Source organism: Periophthalmus magnuspinnatus, chromosome 23 (genome assembly GCF_009829125.3).
Source record: "Periophthalmus magnuspinnatus isolate fPerMag1 chromosome 23, fPerMag1.2.pri, whole genome shotgun sequence".
Classification (NCBI taxonomy): domain Eukaryota; kingdom Metazoa; phylum Chordata; class Actinopteri; order Gobiiformes; family Gobiidae; genus Periophthalmus; species Periophthalmus magnuspinnatus.
Window position 1 is genome coordinate 23,444,762 of NC_047148.1, and position 16,770 is coordinate 23,461,531.

At 44.0% G+C, this 16,770-nt stretch overlaps 1 protein-coding gene across 2 annotated transcripts in view; it reads left to right on the forward strand.

The window, feature by feature from the left end:
- The window catches only part of unc5cb (unc-5 netrin receptor Cb), a 193,725-nt gene that overhangs the window by 171,179 nt on the left and 5,776 nt on the right, over nt 1-16,770 (forward strand). For both annotated transcript variants that reach the window (XM_055231815.1, XM_055231816.1), the window contains 4 exons: nt 5,583-5,774; nt 8,329-8,682; nt 12,120-12,207; nt 12,293-12,464. In XM_055231815.1, the coding sequence (XP_055087790.1) occupies nt 5,583-5,774; nt 8,329-8,682; nt 12,120-12,207; nt 12,293-12,464 (806 nt within the window). The remainder of the gene's footprint in view (nt 1-5,582; nt 5,775-8,328; nt 8,683-12,119; nt 12,208-12,292; nt 12,465-16,770) is intronic.

A 16,770-nucleotide genomic window follows, 5' to 3' on the forward strand; every position in this document is an offset into this window, starting at 1 on the left:
TCTTCCTCTTTCTCTCTAATCCCTTCAGTTCCATTTCTTGTTCTTTTCTCTTTTTCTCTGAGTGTCTCTCTGTCTCTCTCTCTCAGTGTCTCTCTCTCTTTCTCTCTCTGTCTTCCTCTCTCTCTAATCCCTTCAGTTCCATTTCTTTTCTCTCCGTCCGTGGCTTCTGTTCAAAGTCTGTCTCTCTCCCTCTGTGTCTCTGTCTTTTTCTCTCCCTCGCTGTCTCTCTCCCTCTCTCTCTCTCTCTGTCTTTTTCTCTCTCTCTGTCTCCCTCTCTCTCTCTCCCTCTCTCTCTCTAATCCCTTCTTTTCTCTCCGTCCGTGGCTCGTGTTCAAAGTCTGTCTCTCTCCCTCTGTGTCTCTCAGTCTTTTTCTCTCCCTCATTGTCTCTCTCTCTCTCCCTCTCTCTCTGTCTCCCTCATTGTCTCTCTCTCTGTCTCCCTCTCTCTCTGTCTCCCTCTCTCCCCTCTCTCTCTCTCTAATCCCTTCTTTTCTCTCTGTCCATGGCTCGTGTTCAAAGACTGTCTCTCCCTCTGTGTCTCTCAGTCTTTTTCTCTCCCTCTCTGTCTCTCTCCCTCTCTCTCTGTCTCCCTCTCTCTCTCCCTCTCTCTCTCTCCTCTCTCTAATCCCTTCTTTTCTCTCCGTCCGTGGCTCGTGTTCAAAGTCTCTTTTAATCTAAGTGAGTCGTTCTAATGTCGACACTTAGCAGGTCGTCGCTTCTTTATCTTCAAAGTGCAAATGGAAAGTTGTGTAACCGAGGGCGACGTGTGTGGAGAGACTCCACACACAAACCCAGACTATTGTGTGTTTTTGTGCGTTGTGTTTGTTCTGTATCGTGTGTTTTTGTGCGTTGTTTGTTCTGTATCGTGTGTTTTTGTGCGTTGTGTTTGTTCTGTATTGTGTGTTTTTGTGCGTTGTTTGTTCTGTATCGTGTGTTTTTGTGCGTTGTGTTTGTTCTGTATTGTGTGTTCTGTTGTGCCTTTGAGCCTGACACTTTGACGTCTCTGTAACAGGACGAGACGTTTTATCTGTTAATGAAAAGAAAAAAGCTTCATATGGTTTGAACATCCGTGTGAAACGTACGTCTGCTTCATCAGAGCCGCGTTTCGTCTCTTATAAATCACTAATACGGAACATTTAACCCCAGGTCACATGACTGCGCACGGCTAACGACGAACCGCAACAAAACTGAGACGGGAAACGGGCTTTTCGCTGTTTTTACTTCACAAAAACGGAACAAAATCCAAGGAAAAGCAAAACTAGAGACGTCATGGGACATTTTATAAAAGCGACTTTGTTTTAGAGGGGGGCCCCATGTGAGACGTCCTGCCCCGGGGCCCCCAAATTTCAGTCGACGGCCCTGTTCATCCAGAAAATTCTCCTCTAAATTGTAGTTTTTTTCACTGATGATAAAGTACAAGACCAGAACAGTTTTTCATAATATTAAAATCATAATTATTCATACACAGAACATTTTAAACTGTCAGAAACTTTAATAATTATCGTGATATAATCGTTTATCGTGATTATTTTGGCCACGATAATCGAGAAATTTTAATATCGTCCCATGTCCAGACACAATCGCATTTTAATAATCTGATAAACTTGTACATTCTCCTGTTTTTAATGTTTTAAATCGACGTGTTTACTGGTTTTTATTAATTTTTCTTCTCTTTTTTAAACATGGCGCTCGTTAAAAACAGCGTGATTCGTCTCTTTGGGGTTCCCCTGTTTAAATAAAGACAAAAAAAAGGAGACTGATCTTGGCGTTTCCATAGTAACGTTTCAAAATTTCAGATGTTCTTTGTGATTTTAACGTGTGAGAAAAGAACAGACGACGTAAAGTTCAAGGTAATTTAGAAAAAGCTGTTTTTTTACGGCGAACGCTGCAAACTCCAGGTCGTTCTCTGGATTACGAGTCAAAAACGCCGCACAAATCGACATCAGACGACCACATATTTTCTGTTTTTGTTCTGTTTTTTGTCGTCGTTCTTGTTCATCACCGATTCTACTTCACAATCCAACATTCGATGAGCTCTGCTGTTATTTTCGCTGCAGATATAGACTTTTATTTTCGATTTTTCTCCCCAAAATAATGTGATTTAAATTAACGACACGCCCCCTACGCGCCGCCTTTCCGTTAAAAACCCGATAAAGAGCTGGACTTATGTTTTACACTCGTCTTTTTGCACTAAAATGTTAAAATAAAGACGTTTGTGTTGTGTTTAGGCGACTGCTTGGTCAAAACAAATAAAAAAAACACTTGAACGTCAACAGATTCTACAGCGTTTTGCTTATTTCTGATATCGATATGTTTAATTTCCTTGTTTTAATTATCAATTTGAATGATTTGTTTTTATCTGTGGCCCTCGTTTGCCTTTAACCGGCTTAAACGGGGCATAAAAAATGTTCCAGACTGTCCGTAAAGTCTGTATTAATTCCTTGTTACTTGTGTTTCGATGCCCAGAGACATTTCGTCGTTTTTTTTTTTACCTTTGAACCTTCCCCCAGGTTCAGTCGGACGAGAAGCTTCGCCGAGAAAAAACGATCGATACGAGAGAATAAGTTACAGCGGAGACTAAAAACAAACAAAAACAAAACTCCTGATCATCACACGACTCGTTATATTTGAGTTTGAGGAGAGAAGAAAGACGCAAAGTGAGGGACGGACGCACACGGACGCACACCGACACACGGCGCCCTGACAGCGACGTGTGGATCTGCTTGTGCGATGCTGCCACCTGCTGGTCATTTACAAACACAGACTCACAACTGTCTCATGTGGAGCTGAAATAAAGAAATAAATATAACAAAAAACAATAAAAACATGTTTTTCACGTGAGTTAATGAGCAGGAAGAGACTGACGAGTGTGACAAACTCCGCAAACGACATAAACAACGATATATTTTAGAAAAGTGACGCACACATCGCACCCGGTCACTGATAAAACCGGCGCTAACTCATTTCTGCTGTTTTACAAATCGTTATAATCCAATTTAAATCATTATTCAACCAAATCTGACAATTCCACTGAACAACTACACGTCTGCACTTTGAGTCTCGTGCAGGGGCGGCGGCGGGAAGGGGGCTCGAGGGGGCACGGGCCTCTCTTAGAACGACCAGCGCTCCCCGAGATTTTCACTGCACTTTTATCGTAAAACGGACACGTATCGGTACAAAATGTATTTATAACTAATAATAAAATACTTAAGCATCCACAGATACTTCAGCTTTTACTTTTTGCTTTGCGTCAATATCGATAACTTTATATTTCCTCGTTTTAATTATCATTTCCGTTTCCGTTTGTCAACAAAAATATTCAAATGGTTAAAATTTTGAGTGTTCGGAATCACTACGATGCAAACGACATTTAAAAAAACCCAGAGGAGGCTTTAGATTTTAACTTAACATGTGACGTGGGCCCCCCCTCAGCCCCCCCAATCAGCTTCTCCACGCCAAAATATCTGGCGCCGCCCCTGGCCTCATGATATCCAGATTATTCCTGTTTTTTATTATCGTTATCGTTGTTTTAGATTAACCCACGCCGCTCCGCGAACCCGTCGGACGCCCTCGCACGACCTCGCTGTGTTGTTTTTTTTTTTACCGCGGCGTTTTCTCCTCGTTTGTCATGGCGCCGGTGACAGTGAAGGACATTCTTGAGCAGACGTGCGGAGTTCAAACTGTCAGAAGGCCTCCATTAGGGCGCCGCTGTTTTAATGAGTGGCTGCGGGGCCGAGCTTCACGCCGGCGCTTCTAATCACTCAGGCTCCTCCAGCTGGAAAACCGGACACAAAGAACGCGGCGAGGAGGGAGAGGGGGCGCATGAAAGACCCGCCGCAGAAACGCAAAAACGCCGTCCTCCGTCTTATCTGAACTGTGTAAGAACAAAGCCGACTCCGCTCTGAACTTCAGCTCAGCACGCCGTCGTTTAAGACACGACGACGTCTATATCTCCGTGTTCATTGCGTTTGATCTGGTCCGCGGCGCCGCTTGTTAAGGCTGGCGTCGCCGGAATCTGTCGGAACGGCCTTTTACGTTAATCATGTTTGTGTTTTCTCCTGCAACAAGAACATTATTAACTGTTTTTTTAAGATTTAAGACGAAAACGACCATGATTATTACTGTTATTTCTGTCCAGATTACGTATAGTAAACAAGTCCCTGGTTTATCTCGAGGTCACGTTCTGAAAATAACCCGCAATAAGTGAAATCTGCGAAGTATCATCTTTATTTTTTACATTATTCTCTATGTTTTTGTCTGTAAAACCCCTCACCACACACTTTATACACTTTTCTCACACAGGCGTTAACATTTTCTCACATTTCTCTCTCGTTTAAACTCTCTCAAAGTTCAAACCTTCGTAGGCGTCTTTGTCGGTGCAGAACGTTTCATCGACATTGTGGGTTTTGTCGGGGAGAAAACAAATTGCAAACGTACAGCACTTCAGAGTCACACTGAGATCCAATGTCCAAGCCAATCAGGACGCACGACACAATGCACGTTCAGACGCTGTAAATAAAAACATGCAAAACTGGACTAAAAAAATCCACGAAACAGCGAGCCCATGAAAGATGAACCCCGATATAGTGAGGGGCAGTTGTACTTACAGTTGTAGTACCAGTTGTACTTTAACCTTAACCGTGTCGGCTCCATTTCACTTTCTTTGTAAAAACTGTGTTTCCTGTCCCCTGTCTCTGCTGCTTCAGACTCGTTTTGGTCTTAAATGTTCGTATTAACCCTCTACATGATGCTGGGGTTCTTTTTTTTTTCTTTTTAATATTTTTTTTTTTTTTTTTTTTTTTTTTGAGTTGGGTTTTTTTGTTGTTTTTTTGTTTTTTAGGTTGTTTGTTTTTTTAAGATATTTTTTATTATAATTTGTTCTAGTTATTTTGAGTTTTATTGTTGTTGTTTATTTTCTTATTATTTATTTATTTATTTATTTTTTGTTATTTTGAGTTTGTTTGTTTTTTTGTTTTTTTGAGTTGACATTTTTTTCTTTTTTTGTTGATAAACAGCGCCCCCTCTGTCCTCTCTCTGTCTCTGCTGCTTCAGACTCATTCTGGTCTTAAATGTTCGTATTAACCCTCTACATGATCCTGGGGTTTTTATTTCACTATTGTGTCTGTAAATCAAGATCTGAACATTAATAACAGACAAATCAGGTCCTTCTTTCCCCGACGTCACTTCCTGTTAGCGTTAGCAACAGGTTTGATTGCGTGCGCTCCGTGTTAAACCAGTGATGTGGGCTCCTCGCTCCTGATTGGCTCTTTGGTTGCTATGATACTCTGGTCATGTGTAAATCTGTGTTTATTCGTTCGGGGTCAAAGGGTCAAATCATAATATTAATAAAATGATAATAACGTAAATTGTTCTTAGTTTTTCTCTTTATCCACATCCACATTAATCAAAGTCATAAATAACGAGATCACGGGGCAATATCCCTCGAAAACCGGGCGAAAGACGTTTAATTTGGATGGACTTTCATATCCGGCTCGTTTTAAAGCAGGATATTAATGTGGCGATAATGTCCCATGGGGTTTTGACTCATCGCCGTTTCTCTGTTTGTCCCGTCTCGTTCGCAGTGGCGCCCAGCACGGACGACGTGGCCCTGTACGTCGGGATCGTCATAGCGGTCATCATGTGCCTGGTCATCTCCGTGGCCGTGGCGCTCTTCGTTTACAGGAAGAACCACCGCGACTTCGACTCCGACATCATCGACTCGTCCGCGCTCAACGGAGGGTTCCAGCCAGTCAGCATCAAGACGGCGCGCAAAGGTTTGGCTCTTTGTGTGCGGTTATGTAATCCACGAGAAACGGAGGAGGTGCAGTGTCAGCGTTTGACCACAGGGGGCGCTAATTTACGCCTTTACATTATCTATATTATTATTATTATTAAGATTAAACTCAAATTCGAGGAGTAAAGGGCTGCATTTAAGTAGAATTTTCACGTATTTGTATTTTACTGAAGTACATTTTACAGTGTGTACTTTTTACTTTTACTTCAGTACATTTGAGAGCAGTATTTGTACTTTCTCCACTACATTTTTGAACAGGACTCAAAAGTAAAAAGTACTTTTCATCTGATTTAAGGGATTATTTTTTACCGTGTTTGTGGAAACGTCTAAAGTTTAAAAGTTTAAGCTTCGATTTTGAGCTAAACTAAAATTAAAAAATAAATAAAAACTAAATTCAAATCCATAAACGAAACAAAATTCGTAAGAAATTGATTTGTTTTGTTGCTGTGACCGAAATATTTCTCAATTTTTCGTCATTATCACCACATTTACACTTTAAACGAGTGAAATACTTTTACTTTTTACTGTTTTTTTTACATATACTTTTACTTTTTAACTTTTCACGTCTGTACCTGTTAAAAATGGAGTACGTACTTCATCCACCGCTGGGATTTAACCTTTGACCTTCAGGTGTAACGGGGGCGGAGAGTATTCTGGATGAGCAGGGCCGTCGACTGAAATTTGGGGGCCCCGGGGCAAGACGTCTCACATGGGCCCCCTAATACAAATTAATAGGATGAGAGTACAAGTCCCACAGTGGGGAAATTCCAGTATTGCACCGCACAGTTAAAGAACAAGAAGGAAAGTGGTACATGCAATAAAACAAGATAATAAATAGTTTAACATAATAAAAAAAAATAATTAAAAATATACAAAAAAATAGACTCTAATATAACATAAAAACAAAAACCTTCTGTGTACTGTCTTTCTGTGTAAATATCACATGTTAAAACACAAAAACACGCGGATTATATATGAACAAAATTGATTATCTTTTCAAATTTAGCTGGTGCGGCTCATGTTCGGGTGCGGCTCATGTTCAGGTGCGGCTCATGTTCAGGTGCGGCTCATGTTCAGGTGCGGCTCTATAGTCCCAAATTTACGGTAATAAAAGCCGCAGACACGAGGGGGACTTGAGTTGTCTCCATTTTGACTCTAAGACTCAAACACAAACACTTTCACACACACGGGGTTATTTCTGGTTGAAGCGGCGCAGTGACCTCTGCAGACGTCGTTATGATAATACAAATCGTGTGCGATGAGGAGAACTGGCAGGTTTCGGAGTGCCCACTGCCCCCACTGCCCCCTCCGCCCACGTGGCAGCTCTGCACATCCATCCTCGTACCTGCTGGAGAGCCTTCTGCGACTGACGCCATCTGTTCCTCATGAATCACAGCTGCGGTCTGAACTTCTCCCACTGAGTAATGCTTTAGGTGGAGCCGTGGACTTCCCTAATGAGCTCCAAACAAATGAGAAACGCCAGAGGAACGGACTCGCCGATCGCCACCGGACGCTTCATTTTCACGTGGGCGTTTCGGGACGCGTTCAAATAAACTGTTAGAGGAGCGTCGCGGCGGCGCTGAGGGCGTTTGGACCACGGAGGGAGGAAAGGTCAAAGATGTGATGAGGATTTATAAACCGACTAAAAATAAACTGAAAAATTCCTCCCCAGAGTCGCAATAGACAGGATCTGTGGAGGTTCTAGGCAGGTTCTACGGAGACTCAAGGGAGGTTCTATGAAGGCTCTAAGGAGGTTCTACGGAGACTAAGGAGGCTTTAAAGAGGTTCTAGGGAGGCTCAGTGGAGGTTCTACGGAGGTTTTATGGAGACTAAGGAGTTTCTAGGCAGGTTCTCTCTAGACTTACTACTCTAGGGAGGCTCTGTGGAGGTTCTAGGGGGGGCTCTTGGTAGGTTCTATGGAGGCTGTAGGGAGGATCTATGGAGGCACTAGACAGGTTCTAGAGAGGTTTTATGGAAGCACTAGGGAGACTCTAGGGAGATTCTAGGGAGGCTTTATGGAGACTAAGGAGGTTCTAGAGAGGTTCCATGGAGGCTCTAGGGAGGTTCTACGGAGGTTTTATGGAGGCACGAGGGAGGCTCTGCAGAGGTTCTAGGGGGGCTCTTGGTAGGTTCTGTGGAGGATGTAGGGTGGATCTATGGAGGCACTAGAAAGGTTCTAGAGAGACTATATGGAGGTGATGTGAGACGAAGATGTAGAGGCTGTGTTGGTTTTGCTGCTGCGGTGGAAATGCATCAGAACAGTTAATTCCCATGACATAAAGCTGCATTATGGGATTTGTTTTTCCTTTGCCATAAAAACGCCTGTAAATGTCTAAATGTGAGATAAGTACATTTCTATACTGTGAAGTCAGAGGTGGATTCCGTCATGTGGCTTTAAATCACAGGTGCTTCATGGGAAACGCCTGAGGAGAAAGTCAAACGGTGAAGCCTCAGTGACGTCGTATTAACTCGATTCTGTGTTTGATTCTTTTGTTTGATCCTTTAACATCATTTCTCTTTCATCTCATCCACAGCAGATCTCCTGACCGCTCCTCCTGACCTCACGTCTGCGGCGGCCATGTACCGCGGGCCGGTGTACGCCCTTCACGACGTGGCCGACAAAATCCCGATGACCAACTCTCCTCTGCTGGACCCTCTGCCCAACCTGAAGATCAAGGTGTACAACTCCTCTGGACTGGTGACCCCGCAGGACGACCTCGGGGGGGAGTTCTCCTCCAAACTCTCCCCTAAGTTACCCCACAGCCTCCTGGACCAGAGCGACACCATGGGGCGGCGCACGCAGACGCTGCTGCGGACCCGGGACCCCTCCTGCACCGCCGTGGGGTCCTTCAGCTCGCAGGGCGGGCACCTCATTGTGCCCAACTCAGGTACGAACAGTTCAGACGTCTGGATTCTCACTGCTTTCTTTCTTTCTTTTTACCCTGAAGTGATCTAACCCAGGGGTCCCCAAGATGTTCAAAATTAAATTGAGTATATTTTCTAGTGGCAGAAGATTTAAAAACTGTCAAAAGCCCCAACTTAGTGCCCCGGACTCGTCGGGTTTGAGTCCCCACTTGGTCTAACATTTCCACAATAACTGTTTTTTTTTATTTTCAACTCCTTTTGGTTAGTGTCACTTTAATTCACTTGATCATTTATGATGTTATGTTATTTTATCTATTTATTTTATTTTTATTTTCATGTATTTATTTTTATGTATGTATTTATTTTTTATTCTTTTTATTTAAAATTTATTTAAAATGTATTTTATTTTATTTGTAATTTAATTTGGTTTTATTTTTTTATTTTTTTTATTAATTTTTTTATTTGCAAACGTCAATATTTACAACATGGAGTCCATATTTACAAGTGAGAGGAACATTACATGAACATAAAAAAGTGGAGGACGAATCAGACGGAGGTTTGTCAAAGTAAAAAGGGAAATGCAACTGAAAAAGACAAAATGATGAAACACACACACACACACACCCCCACACCCCCCCCACACACACACACACCTGCAGACGTCCATACAACAGTGAGTCATTTATATTTGTGTTACACTCGTGAGTCGCTGCCAGAGCCAGACCCTCAAATTCTGCACCCAGAGCCCGTTTATTCATCTAATCACATCCTTCACATTAAAAACATGTTAAATCTGTCTTAACACACTGAACACACACACTGAACACACACACTGAACACACACACTGAACACACACACTGAACACACACACTGAACACACACACAGTTTATCACACGACACTAAACACGTGCGTCTTTTTGTCCTGACGTCATTTTCTTTACCTCCGTCAACATTTCACCCTCGTGACTTTGAAATAAATAGGCCACACCATATGTAAGTCATCAGGATAATGACAGCGCACAGTCGGGCGTTTGATGGATAACCCGGGAGCGGGAGGTGGGAGGAGGTGGGAGCGGGAGGCGGGCGCGGTGACGGGGAGGTGCTTCCATTTACTCCTCTGTCCTCACTTCAAACACGGGGCTGTTTGTAAAGGCTCTGCAGATTCATGTCCACACGTTTAAAGCTCCTCTCTGGTTTCTGTCATTTTGGGTTTGATTCTCGCTAAATGTTCTCAGCTGCGGGTTTGAGCGCCGCCGCCGCCGCCGCCGCCTCATCGTCCGACGGTCAGAGAGGAAGACCGTCCGATATTTGATCTGTTTATGTGTCGTCGTAATTAAATATTTTGTGGCCGTTTGCTATTTTTCCTTCTTAAAATGCATTTTGGCCGGTTCTTTGAAGACCGTGGCGCAGCTCGAAGTCCCTCTGGCTCCGCTGTGATTGGCCGGTCGGCTTTAGCGCGAGGAGCTGTCCGTCACCTTCTGAAAAGTCCAGCACAAGGACGAGGGAAATCAATGAGGCAGCGGAGAAAAACATGAGAGAAAAGTACATTAGGAAACTGCAGGGGTCAGGCTGAGGATAAACTGGACAGAAGATAGAAACTGGACAGAGCAGGACATAAACTGGACAGAGCTGGACATAAACTGGACAGAGCAGGACATAAACTGGACAGAGCAGGACAGAAACTGGACAGAAGATAGAAACTGGACAGAGCTGGACATAAACTGGACAGAGCTGGACATAAACTGGACAGAGCAGGACAGAAACTGGACAGAAGATAGAAACTGGACAGAGCAGGACATAAACTGGACAGAGCAGGACATAAACTGGACAGAGCAGGACATAAACTGGACAGAGCAGGACAGAAACTGGACAGAAGATAGAAACTGGACAGAGCTGGACATAAACTGGACAGAGCTGGACATAAACTGGACAGAGCAGGACAGAAACTGGACAGAAGATAGAAACTGGACAGAGCTGGACATAAACTGGACAGAGCTGGACATAAACTGGACAGAGCAGGACAGAAACTGGACAGAAGATAGAAACTGGACAGAGCAGGACAGAAACTGGACAGAGCTGGACATAAACTGGACAGAGCAGGACAGAAACTGGACAGAAGATAGAAACTGGACAGAGCAGGACATAAACTGGACGGAGCTGGACATAAATTGGACAGCGCAAGACATAAACTGGACAGAGCTGAGTTTAAACTGGACAGTGGATATAAACTGGACTTGGCAGGACATAAACTGGACAGAACAGGACATAAATTGGACAGGGCAGTGTATAAACTGGACAGTGGACATAAACTGCACAGTGGACATAAACTGGAAAGTGGGAATAAACTGGACAGTGGGATCAGATGCTTAGGTCACTGATTTCAGATGGTCAGATGTTTTTTCTCGTGTCTTATCCTTTCATAACGTTTCTATTTAGTTCTAGAAACAAACAAATGTTTTTATGGTCAATAGCAGCTCTCCTCTGTCAGGACTGCGCCCCCTGGTGGTCAGGATCACGCTTTACCTTTTTATGACGTCATATTTTCAGGTGGACGACATGAACCTGTTTGAAATAAAGAATCAAAAACAAAACCCGCGACCGTGAACCCGTCGTTTTTAGAGATGAACTCCACAAACCGCTGCTTTTGACCGAGTCACCGCCGTGTGACCGTAACGTCGACAAACACGACGTAAAGACTCAAAATCTGAATTCTCCATTTTTCAAAAGCTTTGACGTTTAGAAAGTCACGACGTCGCATAATTTGTCTGTAATAGTTGAGTTGGTGGTGTCTAATTTCTGGTATTTGGGGCTGAAAATGTTAATACTCGTCCATAGTTTGTTTATATAAATGGACGTCGCTAACCTGCTAGCTAACCGCCGCAAAACAAACAGGAAGTGATCATGGGCGCACTTCCTGCTCCATCGACTCTGGCTCCAATTCGCTTTACATTGAACTCAAGATATAAACGTTAATAACAGACAAATCAGGCGTCCTTCACTGCTAAACAGTGATGTGGGCCTTCAACATCCTCGCTCCTGATTGGCTCTTTGGTTGCTATGATACTCACGGCCATAATTCCAAATATAAACTCCGCTCCAGATTAGCCGCTGTAACTGTTAGCCTTGTTGAGCGTCATTTCGGGCTGAACGCTGCGCTGACGTCACTCATTTTGTCCACGTCTTTACACCGTCTGTCACATGTGTCAAACTCAAGGCCCGGGGGCCAAATGCGGCCCGCCATGTCATTTTATGTGGCCCGTGACAAGGTAAATTTAAATGTATGACTCTCTTAAAATGTCAGTTTATCAGGACTTACGCAGTTACACATATTTTTTATATCTTTGCAAATTTGAGACGAACCATTTTGCTGATGCGGCCCTCGGTGAAATTGAGTTTGACGCCCCTGCGCAGATAAGCCCCGCCCCCTCTAACTCGTTTTGTCTCCGTGTCCTCTCCAGGGGTGAGCTTGTTGGTTCCAGCGGGCGCCGTCCCTCAGGGCCGAGTCTACGAAATGTACGTGACCGTCCAGAGGAAGGACAACATGAGGTAACGCACGCCGCCGCCACGTTCGAGCTCCGCCACGTCGTCAGGCCTTAACACGTGTCCACTTTGTCGTGTTTGTTCCTTCCAGACCCTCGTTGGACGACGGACAGACCGTGTTGAGTCCGGTGGTCAGCTGCGGGCCCCCCGGAGCCCTCCTGACCCGACCCGTCATCATCACCATGCACCACTGCGCCGTGTGCGACGGACAGCAGGACTGGCTCATCCAGCTCAAGAGTCTGTCGCCGCAGAACCAGTGGGAGGTAAGAGACCGCGACCACGACCACGACCACGAAATATCAACGGGATCTGTTATTATTAGGACTTCATGTCGTAAATTGGGCCAAAAGATGCAGAACTCGGGGAATGTTTACAGTGTTTATTTACAGAAGTGACAGACAGTTCAGTAACGAGGGTCGATCTGGCGATGAGCGGGAGTTACGAGCCGGGGTCAGGGGTCGTGGAGCGCAGGGACGTAGACAAGACAGTACCAGGGCTGGGAATCGGGGTTCGGAGCGGAGCCGGGAGCGAGGGAGCCGGGACGGTCCAGGAAGCAGGATGTAGACACACGGACGATCTGGCGCCGAGTGTTTGGTCCTGGCTCCTCTTATCCACGGCAGGTGGCGATGATTGCGCTGATGGGATGCAGGTGTGTGTGGGAGGAGCCAGGAACTCCGCCCAGCTCCAGACTCAGGCAGGTGAGGGAGGGAAGGAACAGGGCAGGAGAGAAAAAATGGGGAACAGGAACAGAGCGTTTAAGCTGAATTATAAAACTACGAGGAGGAGGAGGCTGTTTTTTTACACTAAACACTTGCGGCGCTGGTGTTTACAGTCGTCCCTGGTTTACGTTCCAAAAATAACCCGCAATAGTTGAAATCCGTGAAGTATCAGCTTTATTTTTTACATTATTCTCTCTGTTTTTGTCTGTAAAACCCCTCACCACACACTTTATACACTTTTCTCACACAGGTGTTAACATTTTCTCTAAATTCACAGCTTTGCAAAATCCTTTTTTTACAGAAATAATCAAACCAAGTCTCAAAAATAAACAATACTATGGTAAGAAAAAACATTTATCATGTTTCCCGGGCGTGTGCTCTTTTCCTCGTCCACGCAGTCGCTCTTAAAGTGACGGTAACATATTTACGTAAAACTTGAATAACAGTTCTAAGACATTTTAATAATAACAGAAAACAGCATTTAGAACAAAATATCAACGCTCTGTGAATCTGCAGCATTATTATGTATGAATTAAACAATTGGCGGTGGTCTGCAGTGCCTTGGCCGGTCCGGACGCAGAGCACGATACACGTTCAAAAAGCGTGAAAACATCTGCGAAAAAACAACGAGACCGCGAAGGATGAACCGCGACATAACGAGGGACCAGTGTACACTTTTATTATCCAAACAATGACTTCAAATTGGCTTTTAAAGATCAATCCGCTCGTGGATTTTGCGGATACAGACGAAAGCCGATTGTCGCCAGGTGCAGCGAAGGTTTTCCCTCTAATAGAACGTGGAGCGACTGCATTTCCCCAGACTGTTGCTTTATAAGTCTGTGTTTTTGTTTTGCTGCGAGCTGGCGCTGTTCCTGAAGCCGCGCGCCCGTAGGCTCAATCATTAACCGCGTTGATGATGATAAGTGCCGCCGCCAAAGGGCTCCGCGTGAAGATTTTCCGCCGTTCACCTGTTTTCTCGCTTCTGTATTTTATTTCACTTTTCCAGCTCACAAAAACAGAAAGTTATTACAAGGATAAGATCATCTGATTGCATCTCCCACGTTCCCAAACCCGGTCACGTATCACACGCCAAATCTTCACAATCTTTGTTTCATATGAGGAACAAAGTGAAAATCCACACAGGCGTCGCACAGTCAGGTGAAAACAATCTGACAATTTGATTTTGTAATTATACCATGAAAAAGAAAGTTTCATTTGAGCCTCAGCGATATATTTCTGGAGCTCATCGCAGGAGGCAATATAAGGTTTCTGCTTATAATGTCTGAAACGACATTTTGAGGAAGTGAGCGCGGCGTTTGGCGGCCGATGTTGCCGATAGGAGCCGTGACATTGACGGATGACTCGAGGGCCGCCAATAAAGCGCCGTGTAAACTCAGTATTTTAAGGGAAAATAACTATTGATTACATCTGCGGCCCGTCACAGATGCAGATGGTAATATCCGAGGTGACAGCAGCTTCCTCACCTGTACGAGCGTTTCCCTCTGAGGACGGACGCCGCCGCGGTGACGACGGCAGAAATATCGCTACAGCCGAGACGCTCTGTCAAAAGAAGGATTCGCCGCGGAGGCTCAAGCGGCGTCTGAAGAACTCATTGTCTCACATTTTTAACAGATTTACCTCCCAGACGAAGCTCATTTCCACTCGTGTTCACTGTGGTCACCTTTTATTTTTTACGGGACGTCCTTTTAAATCTGATCCTAAACTTAATCATCTTTAACGACTTGTCTAACGTCAATGTAAACTCGAACCTTAAACTCGTCAAACTCAGAAAATTAAAAACTGACACAAATCCATGGCCAAACTCGGTATTTATTGAAAAATTTACTGTGTGATTTTTAACCTTTTCATCTGGAACAACTTGAGCTTGATATAACAAAAAAGTAAAAGAAATTAAACTTGAAATAAAAGACACATCTGTAGTATTTATTTCTTACTAAAATAAATAAAATAAATGATGTCTATCTCCGTAGCAGTTCATTTAGCCGAGGTGACCAGTAGCTTCGTCGCTAATGAGTCTCAACAGAAAAGGAGGAGCGCTCTCTGGTCTCGACTGCAGCGTACGAGCAAAGCATTCTGGGATTTGTAGTATTAGTGGTGCATGCGCTGTACACCGACTTTAAACCGTCTGATTAACATAAGTAAAAGTGTAAAAGTGTGACGTCGCCCACCGCTTCAGCTCCAAATGAAGCTCATCGAGGCTGGAGCAGGTGAAGCGGCGGATTTAAGGCAGAGTTTCTGACCATGAGTATCATAGCAACCAAAGAGCCAATCCTGAGCGAGGCTGTTGAAGGTCACGCCCCTTTCCGCCCACATCACTGGTTTAAAATGGAGCGGACGCTTAGCAACGCTGTCAATCAAACCTGGTGTTATAGTGAAATAAAAACCCCAGGATCGTGTAGAGGGTTAATATGAACATTTAAGACCAAAACAGAGAGAGGACAGTTAAAAAAAACAAAAAAACAAAAACAAACTCACGATAACTAAAAAAATAAATAAATAAAGCAAACGAAAAAACTCAAAATAACAAAAAATAAGTAAACAAAATAAACAACAAATCAACAACCTCAAAATAGCAAAAAATATAATAAAAATAACAAAAAAGTCAAAATAACTAAAAAAAAACAAAAAACACCTAACCCCCCCCCTAAAAAAACAAAACAAAAAAAAGAAAATAAACTAAAGAAACAACCTCAAAAAAACAAAACAACAAAAACTCAAAATAACTCGAAATTGAAAAAATAAACAGAAAATATCCATCCATCCATTTTCTTCTGCTTATCCGGGGCCGGGTCGCGGGGGGAGCAGTCTAAGCAGGAACTCCCAGACTTCCCTCTCCCCAGACACGTCTGAAATAAACTGAAACTGAAAATAACTCAAAAAAATGAACCCCAGGATCATGTAGAGGGTTAATACAAACATTTAAGACCAAAATGAGTCTGAAGCAGCAGTGAAGTGAATTGGACTCAGTCAAAGTCGATGGAGCTGGAAGTGCGTCCATGACCACTTCCTGTTTGGATCGCTAGCAGGTTTAGCCTCATCCTTTTACATAACCAGTCTATGGCCCTGACTTTGTCCCCGTGAGGGAGCTGCGTCGCCGTGATGCGAGCGTGTACAGATCTACGTCGTCCTGAGCTTCCATGCTGGTGATCATGATTAAGCCAGCAGGTCAGATAATGAGAACATGTGGCTTTCTGCTTCAGCGCGCTTCCTACAAAGACGCATCGTGCCAGCCGTTAGCGCCTGACAAACGCGTTCTGAAACAGTGAATACAAGATGCTGAGGGATTGTGTTGGTTCACAGTTTTGTTTATTTGTTCTGATACACTTGAACGTTTGAAGCGCAAGCCGACTTTTCCAGCGTGTGTTCTAATTATTCCCCAATACGGAGCCGCGATGGCGTCCCGGCGGAGCTATTAAGGACTCTAATGATCAGCCATAATACTAGTGTTAAAAGGGCCGCCTCACAATGGAACGCTGTAATTCCTCTTCTGTCTCTCATATTAAGTTGAATGTATGCCTTGTTTCTCACTGGAGTGTTTGGATTACACCAGGGAGGAATTAGAAATAATGAGAGTGTTTAGAAATACAGCTGAGGAAAAATGTGCTCTTACGTTTTGGCAGTTACGAAGGTCAACGAATACGAGCATTACCGCCGTTCGCAAGAATTCAGCGGGTTCAGCCAAGCAGTTTGTTCCAGTTTTGAAGGTGTTTGTGACGACCGTTCCCCATTTCCCCATTTCTTAAACCAGTTGTCATACTTGGTTCAGAGCGTAGACTGTTTATATAAATGGACATGGCTAACCTGCTACTCGCCGCCGCCGCGTTCCAAA